The following is a 9,219-nucleotide window of genomic DNA, read 5'->3' on the forward strand; positions in this document are numbered from 1 at the left end:
TTTGCTTGTTTACCCAAGTAACAAAGGGGGCTAAATTGTCTTCTCAACTTGCAGGTAAATTACCGATTTAAGGCCTGAACAAAAGCCTAGCAAAATCAATGGGAGTCTTCCTATTGATTTCAATGGGTTTTAGATTAAGGGGGTTTAGTGCCCAAACCAAAGCCTATCGTAGTCAATGGAAAACTACTACTGACTTTTATGGGCTTTGTGTCAGGCCCTAAATTCTCCATATATTCACATGGAGAGAGACCCTTCCAAGGCCGAGAGACAAGTGCATACCTTTCCACAAAGGTCGCAGAGTCAGTGCTATGTAAAAACAAACCTAAGGGAATTCCTAACACCATAATAGTGTGCAGCATAAAGGACCAGGATCATTGAACACTGTAGATTTTCTTACCAGCCACAAAAGGAGTAATTGTGAAGCAGAGGGTATGTGTTCAGCCCAAAGAAAACCCTTCCACTTATTCCACAGTTTGCTTCGCCAAAAGTTTGAAACAATTTCAGCTACTACCTCCTTCCAAGGCAATATTTATTTGCCTCATAAGCAAGTCACAACTTAAAATACACATAATTCTAAATAATGATGCCCTCTCTGTTTTACTTCTCCCTGAGAGTTGTGTTAGGACTGAAGAACAAAAGTGAAGCAGATAGAAATCTGTAATAGTTCCATTTATTAATACATATCTCACAAATACAATATCAACGCATTCTTGTTGGCATGCTAGACAGAGGCATTATTAAAAAATTCCTATTTTTTTTTAAAAAGGTTTTAAACTTTTGCTTCCCCCTAAAATATTCTGTATGCTTGTTTTTGTTTTGATTGATTTGAGAATATATTTGGTGGCTGTAACATCAATGGGGAAAAAAAGAAAATAGAAAAAAGGATGAAGGCCGCATTACAGCACAATTTGATTAGTTCAGAGGTATCTAATAAAAAAATAAAAGAAGCAAAATTACTGCCTTCACAGTAAGCAACAACACAGCTTAATAACAGTATTACACAGGTTCAGGTTCAGAGGCAAAATGCACTAGACAAAGTCTACTGGCATACGCACTAGGCATACAACATTGAATAAGAATCAAAGATTAGTAGAACATCAGGAATAACAGTTCCCTTCAAGCACAACATTATAGCATTATTTTTCAAGTATCTTTATGTTATATTACTGATTTCTTGTGTTTTGGGGGACGGGGGCATTTGTGGCGAGAAGAGGAAAACCTTAGTAAAGCAGTAAACAAAACAAGAAACTAAGATTTAGTAAAGCAAAAGAATATATATTTCATATACTGGTTTAAATGAACGTGTGCAACACTTATTACCCATGGTGAAAGGCTAATTTTGCCCTCCAGTCACTACATGCACAGCCTGATCGATGCTGTTAATGGATTACCCTTGTTCACGTACAACGCAACTACTGTATGACCAAGAACATACATACAGTGCCATCATATGCAGAGCCTTTAAGATGGAGTGCACAGTACTGGATGTTGAATGGTTCAAGCTACTGTTGGTGGTGCCATAGTACTTCACGGAATGGTACACTACACATGGTACAGAGTTTAGAAGATGGGGGGAGTGTGTGTATGCTCGCATGTGCGAGAGAGTGTGCTCTAACATTCTTTAAAGTCTTCCTAGATTGCTGCAGTTCCTGATTTTGAGAGAGGCTCTGTATTTCACATCTCTGAAAGACTAGGGAAGGAGAGAGAAAAAGAGATGAATTGTTTTAGCTGCTAACAAGCTTCACAATAGAACTTTTTCTTTTTTAAAAAAAAATAAATTCAGAGGTAACAAAATATTCATAAATTATATGTTCAAGCAATGCTGCAATTCCTCTCTTTCCACCAGGCAAAATATTGGGGTGGAGGGAGGCAGAACCCACAGCTAAAGGCCCCATTCTTGATAAAAACATAAGATACCCAAAATCTACTATCATGAACAAATGTACAGCAGAGCATGGCTACTGAAATACCTTATGGCCAGCACACTGTATACAAAGAGATAATGGTTCACCTTGTTACACCATCTCATACTGATTGGCAGTGATAAATCGGGACAGACAGCATGCCAGCAGCATTCCAATCAACTATTTGACGGGGAAAAAAAAACAGACAAGGAGTTAAGAGTCATTGTGATACATATAGGGTGACCAGATGTCCCAATTTTATAGGGACAGTCCTGATATTTGGGGCTTTTTCTCATATAGGCTCCTATTACCCCCCAACCCCTATCCTGATTTTTCAAACATGCTGTCTGGTCACCCTAGATACATAGTGACTTTGCCAAATGGAATCTTTGGTACCTTTTTTAGAAAACTGAAATGTGCTGTTATGTTATAGGAAAGCAAACGTTTACACTCCTGAGCTATTACGAACCCCCCAGAATTACTACCACATCTTAAGTCAAGCTCTAATCTGAAAAGTGGTGTAAAAATGGCACTTCCATCTTCATCAGATCTTCCTCCTGTTTGTAATCAGAGTCCCATCTGCCTACTTTGGTAACTAAATATGTTTTCACTACTTTTTACTCCTGTTTGCACTCCCTGGTCAGCAAAGCTGAGGGAGAGTGAGTTGAATCCTATTCTGGCACATGTATCAAGTTATTGACTGAATTCTAATGTCAAGATCTCACTTGGTTATAGAATCATAGAACCATAGGTTAGAAAGGACTGCAAGGGTCTTGTCTAGCCTCCTGGCAAGACACAGGATTTGTTGTCTCTAAACTATCCAAGACAGATGGCTATCAGGATCCTTTTGAAAACCACCAGCGAAGGAGATTCCACAAGCTCCAGAAGCAGCCTGTTCCATTGGCCTACTGGTCTCACTGTTAGGAAGCTATTCCTGAGATTTGATCTAAATCTGCTATGCTGTAGCCTATTACTTCTTGTCCTGCTCTCTGTGGCAAGAGAGAACAATTTTTCTCCATCTTTTTTATGGCAGCCTTTTAAGTATCTGAAGCCCGCTATCATGTTCCTCTCCCCTTAGTCTCCTCTTTTTGAAATGAAAAGCTATCCAGTTCCTTCAGCCTTTGCTCATATGGCTTGTGTTCCATCCCTTTGATCATCTTTGTCGCTCGCCTCTGGATCCTTTCCAGTTTCTCTACATCCTTTCTATACATTGGTGACTGGAGTACTGGACACAGCTCTCCAGCTAAGGCCTACTAGCACCAAGCAGAGCAGTACTATCACCTCCTGTGACTTGTATGCTATGCCTCTGTTAATGCAACCTGAAACTGCATTTCTTTTTTTGCAACAGCATCACATTGCTGACGTATGTCGAGCTTGTCAACCACCACAACTCCCAGATCCTTCTCAGCAGTGCTGCTGACAAGCCAGTTAGCCCTTGTTCTGTATTTGTGTATTTGGTTTTCCTTCCCTAACGTAGCACCTTACATTTGTCTTTGTTGCTTATAGCCCAGTTCTCCAGTTTATCAAGATCCTTTTGAATTTAAGTTCTATCCCCTAAAGTGTATGCCGTCCCCAGCTTTGTGTCATCTGAGGACTTGATCAGTATGCTTCTTATACCTACATCCAGGCCATTAATAAAGATGTTAAATAACATTGGACCTAGAACAGATCCCTGGGCTTGTTACTACTAATGAGCAACATCACTGAAAGATATGGGGGACTGGCATAGGGATAATGAAAGGCAGAATTTGTACGGCAGTACCTTTATTACTGATGATTCTGAATAACCAGGACAGCAAGTAACGTAACTTCTAGATCCCACAGTGAGTACGTACAGCTGACATTTTAATTAAACATACGTTCTTAAACATGCAACTTTATTAATAAGAGTCAGAGTTAAATGTGCGTTGAAGTGTGGTCCAGCTAATGCCCCAAACCTACATTTCCCTTTCTTTACAGAAGTTATACAATTTCAAAAATAAAGTTAAGACATTTGGAAATGAAGAGCTGACGATCTAGGTGGTTCTCACTGCCATGTAATTCTTCTCACTCAGACTTCACTCAACTTACAACCCTCACTTGTTCCTTAAAATGTGCACAATATGCACAACAGTGAGAATAACAAATTACACCTCTACATCAATATAACGCGACCTGATATAACACAAATTCGGATATAATGAGGTAAAACTGTGCTCCGGGGGGGCAGGGCTGCGCACTCTGGTGGATCAAAGCAAGTTCGATATAATGCAATTTCACCTATAACGCAGTAAGATTTTTTGGCTCCCGAGGACAGTGTTATATCAAGGTAGAGGTGTAGTAGGAGATTATTGGAAATGGATCCCTGGAATAGGAGATGGGTTTTTATAACTTTCTGGTAATTTATTCATTTGACCATCATAATTTATTAATATTTTTCTGCATATACCAATCACATTAATAACCACACTTTTCATAGCTGTGGTGGTCTATCAATTTTGAGCATATAAAGATTGTTACAGTTCATAACCACTTGCAGACGTGAAGAGACACTGCTGCTGAAACATCAACCATTTTACTTTGTTTCAAATAATTACAAACACATTTTTGCCACAGAGTAGTGTGTCAAAACTGATCCATCTCATTCATTTGCGCCTGTTGGGGCATCCTTTAAGTTAGGGGCACCATGCAGTTCCCTTTGAACATTTCTATCTACTGCATGTGAAGGATATCAATGTAATGGATTTCAGAATGTGGACAAAACTTATTAGCAATGAAAGCCTTCCTTTCTTCTTTGAACCACATGGAGTCCACTTACCTATCCCCTGGCTGGTTACCCTTCCAAACTAGCTCATTATTCTGTTTAAAAACTTACACTCAGGATTGTTAATTAGTTTACTACATAATTAAGGCTCCCTGTATAGTGATCATTGTAACAACATTCATCTTTCCCACCAAGGTGATTGTTTGGTCCCTACACTATCCCAAACTTGTGTTACTTCCCAGAGTGAGTATTTATAACCCTCGAGAACGAATGTATACACATATGCTTAAGAGCACTATGCCTCCTTAAATGTTGAAAATCTTGGGACGTCACTGTGAAAAGGACAACTCAGCAACGCATCACTTACTTCATAGTGATGTCTGCTAATCTGGAATGTAAAATGTAGCAATATCAGCTTTCAGTCCAGTCATACTGTTCTAGTTGCCACAACATTTCATACTATTGGCATGAGGACATTTGGGTTGGCGAAAAACAGAAGCACATCAATGTGTGCATGTGGCTAGATTAGATTCCCACCATCACCACCTTTTCCTATTAAAATGCTGGAGATGTCTGAATCATACCCTATCAGGGCTCTAAAGAGATGCTGATTAGGACAGGGTGTGTCACAAACATGTGCCCTATTAAGCAGAAAGATGTTTGGGCAAGATCCAGCAATCAGCAGTGCTGCTCAAGTCTCATATTGTCAAGATTCATTGCTCAAGTCTCACATTGTCAAGATTCATTTTATAAAATGGCCTTAACTCCCATGAACTCTAACTAGTATAATGCATTTTTAGCATCAGGTGACAGTATTAATCTTAGCTCAGGTATAAACGAGACGGAGTGCAGGTCATGGATGACGCACCCAACATGGTCCTGATACAACCTCCAGTACTTGATCTTTTCAGGTGGGATTTTGAAATTAATTGGATTTGGCCATCCAAATCCCCATCTCAGCTTTGGAAATCCCTCCCTATATCAACAACTCACCTTATTGACACTGTAACTATTAACAAATATTTTTAGGTCCATGTTAAAGAAGGGAGTTTAGGCTGTAGCTTGAGCACTCACTCAGGAGCCCTCCTTCCCTTGGGCAAATAGCGAGGTTGGTGTTATCTGGCTGTGCGTTACAGCCCAATACTCCAGTCACTATGGGGGTGATATTATCAACATGGCAGTTTGTAAAATCCTATTGGGAGACCATCAATGTGCTGCAGCTTTACCACTCCAAGGGCCACTGAGGCTGCCGTTGCTACTTCCTGCTGTGATTTTTGTTTTAACTCAGTCTCACTTTTGGGGAGTTGTACATGTGTTTCCCACAGAGTTACAGAAACGTAGACATAAAGAACAGAACAAAATGTTCCCAGTGGGCTCTGGGTTGTGGCTGTCCCTCCCATTACTTTTTAATGCTTGTGGTATTTCTGGGTTTATTTCTTTTTCCTCAGTTGACACAATAGTTCCTTCTGTGCTTTATTATCTTTTTCACTGTAAAAACACTAAGCAATGCTGATCGTGGGTTCGGACCTATTTATTTTCACTAAACTAATTCCTCCCCAGACCCTAATCAGCTCCTCACTGATCTTCTAATGGCTAATTTTGCGTGCACATCCAATTTTGCTGTATTTTCTTGGTACTATGAGATGGATGTTATTTTCCCCCTCAGCAGGACGTTAGCTGTGTCCAGAGTAAGCAAGAGTCGCTATTTGAGAAATTGTTAAATTGCACATATTCATCAAACGCTTTTACAAGGTCTTAGACCACCACTGTGAGATCTCTGCAGTTGTCAGAGTTACACTGGCAGACCAGGTGCCAGCTTATGCCAAGGGGGCCTTTGTCTCAAACGAACACTGACAAATGCATAGCTGGAATCAGCGTCCCTCACCTATGTGTTATAATTCTAATAATTATTTTAGCAATACTAAGAATATGATTAGACTTTATGAAATGCTTGTAAGGGGCTGGATGCATTAATCTCACTTATATCATCTGCATCCCATGTTATCAGGTAATATTTACGTGTATGCTCTGTAACTGTAAATCACCAGACTGGGGAGGAACACTAAGCAGTGAGATGACGCAGATGATATAAGCACTAACCAGTGTGAAATACTAGTCTCCAACAGGAGGTGTTACCTTCTGCCCAACAAATAAGGCCCATCACCACTAGACGCACTATTGTAGATCATCAGAAGACAAAAGACTTTGTTGTTTGCTCTCTGCCCCCAATAAAGAGGCGTTTCTCCCATCAGCTGAATTGGCAGGTCAGAGAATTGGAATGGGATAAAAACCCTTAACAAGAAGAAACTGCATCGCTATGCTGTTTGGACTCAAGGGCAATGTTTTCTAGGCATAAGCAGGAGATCACTCGGGTTTAGCCTGGGAAGCGCTAAGGGACGGCTTATGGAAGCCTATCTTACTTTTGAAACTTAAGACAGTAACTCAATGATGCGTGTGTGTTTACCTACTTTAACCTTGTAAATAACTTATTTCCTTTTCCTAGTTAATAAATCTTTAGATAGTTTGTTATAGGATTAGCTACAAGCATTGTCTTTGATGTGAGATCTAGGGTGTAATTAATCTAGGGGAAAGTGACTGATCCTTTGGGATTGGGAATAACCTAAATATTGCTGTGATTCTCGACGTAAGGCACCATCTATCACAAAGGCAGTCCTTTAGCGGCTCAAGAGTGTGTCAAGAGAGTGTCAACAGGGCAGACTGTTAAGAAGCAGGATTGTCCTATACTTAGTTTTCACCAATTAATTATTAAGTGTAAAGTCCTCAGGAACCAGAACAGCCTTAACATGGAGTCACAGACGGTCCCCTTGGATACGCTGATCTATCTCGCCACCAAGGTGAGCCTATCTTAGAAATGGATGGTCCTTTGGACCAAGAATCACAGAAATATTCAGATTATTCCCAGTCCCAAAGGACTAGTCAATTGCACCTCAGATCTCACAAAAAACACAATGCTTGTAGCCAATCCTACAATAAACTATATGCAGATTTATTAAAAAGGAAACAAGACTTATTTACAAAGTTAAAGCAGGTAAACATACATACACAAATGAGTTATGATCTTAGGTTTCAAAAGGTAATAGAACAGAGGCGGGCAAACTATGGCCTGTGGGCCACATCCAGCCCGTGGGACCCTCCTGCCCGGCCCCTGAGCTCCCGGCCCAGGAGGCTAGCCCCTGCCCCCTCCCCTGCTGTTGTCCCTCCCCCACAGCCTCAGCTCACTGCACCGCCGGCGCAATGCTCTGGGCGTCCGGGCATCGCAGCTGCAGAGCCTCTGCCTGACCCGGTGCTCTGAACTGTGTGGTGGCGTGGCTGCCTGTCCTGGTGTTCTGGTTGGCGTGGTTGTAGCACTGCCAGCCACCACTGCTCTAGGCAGCGCAGTAAGGGGGCAGGAAGCGGGGGGGTTGGATAGAGGGCAGGGGAGTTCGAGGTGGTGGTCAGGAGGCGGGGGTATGGATAGGGATCAGGGTGGGAAACATGGAGGCAGGGGTCCCGGGGAGGGAGTGGCAGGGGGCGGTCAGGGGCAGGGGTTACGGAAGCAGACTGGGAGCTGTAAGGGGAGAGCAGGCAGTACATAATCTCTCTTTTAAAACCTGACTGATACCAAATTTGGGCCACAGATCACTATTGTAATCATCCCCCACCACAACTTTCTTCCTGCATTAGATTTCTGGGATGAAGGGAAGGGCAGGAGGAGGAGATGTCATTTTAAAGCAGAACTCTGACAAATAAAATGCCATAAAACGTAGTAGACAACTCCCAATATCGATGAAGTTTGTTGTGTTTCAGAGATGCTGTATGCACTTCCAGTAATGACAATGTTCAGCTTTACAGTACTTCCCAGGATATGGCAACATGTTTATTTCACAAGATGAACATTTAAAGAGACAAATTTACTCAAATCCAGCCTGCAGAAAGCAACAGGCTGGCTTTCCACTGAAATTCAGATTACATGTGTGTGCATCTTCTGACCTTCAGGCTATTTATTTCTCTTTGGCACTGCCCAAATGCTGTTTCATACCTTTAAGGGGTCATGTTACCATCACATAAACTTGTGTATTTCACAGAGCCTGTCATAAAAGGGGCAAGCCTTTATATAAACGGACTTTGTACAGCATTTCTGGATATACTAAGATTTGCCCATACAAATGGCTCCACTGATAACAAATGTACTTAATGAGGGGAGGGCAGGAAAAACAGAGAGAGACTAGGAAAAAAGAATTAAGGATCTTGAGTAAACAGTATAAACAACATATGTGGTGGTATAGGATGCTACAAAGATTTAATTGTCACTTACTTGGTCAAGCATGGTTATGCCATTTGGGAGCAATTTGGTTATCATAAATCAGCTAGCCAAAAAGTCTTTATAAACCTCCACATCTTTACAGGCGTGGTCTACACTACGCGTTTAAACCAATTTTCGCGGCGTTAAACCAATTTAACGCTGCACTCGTCCATACAATGAGGTCCTTTATATCAATATAAAGGGCTCTTTAAACCGATTTCTGTACTCCTCCCCGACGAGAGGAGTAGCGCTGAAATCGGTATTACCAT

At 41.3% G+C, this 9,219-nt stretch overlaps 1 protein-coding gene across 1 annotated transcript in view; it reads right to left on the bottom strand.

The window, feature by feature from the left end:
* Nucleotides 1–654: 654 nt before the first annotated feature.
* Nucleotides 655–9,219, bottom strand: part of TSPAN7 (tetraspanin 7) — a 217,464-nt gene continuing 208,899 nt past the window's right edge. Inside the window, exons 7-8 of the mRNA XM_032795761.2 lie at nucleotides 2,012–2,084; nucleotides 655–1,690 (exon numbers count right to left, since the gene is read on the bottom strand). Of these exons, the coding sequence (XP_032651652.1) occupies nucleotides 2,016–2,084 (69 nt within the window). The 3' untranslated portion in view covers nucleotides 655–1,690; nucleotides 2,012–2,015. The remainder of the gene's footprint in view (nucleotides 1,691–2,011; nucleotides 2,085–9,219) is intronic.

This window comes from Chelonoidis abingdonii, chromosome 1 (genome assembly GCF_003597395.2).
Source record: "Chelonoidis abingdonii isolate Lonesome George chromosome 1, CheloAbing_2.0, whole genome shotgun sequence".
In the NCBI taxonomy this organism is placed as follows: Eukaryota; Metazoa; Chordata; order Testudines; family Testudinidae; genus Chelonoidis; species Chelonoidis abingdonii.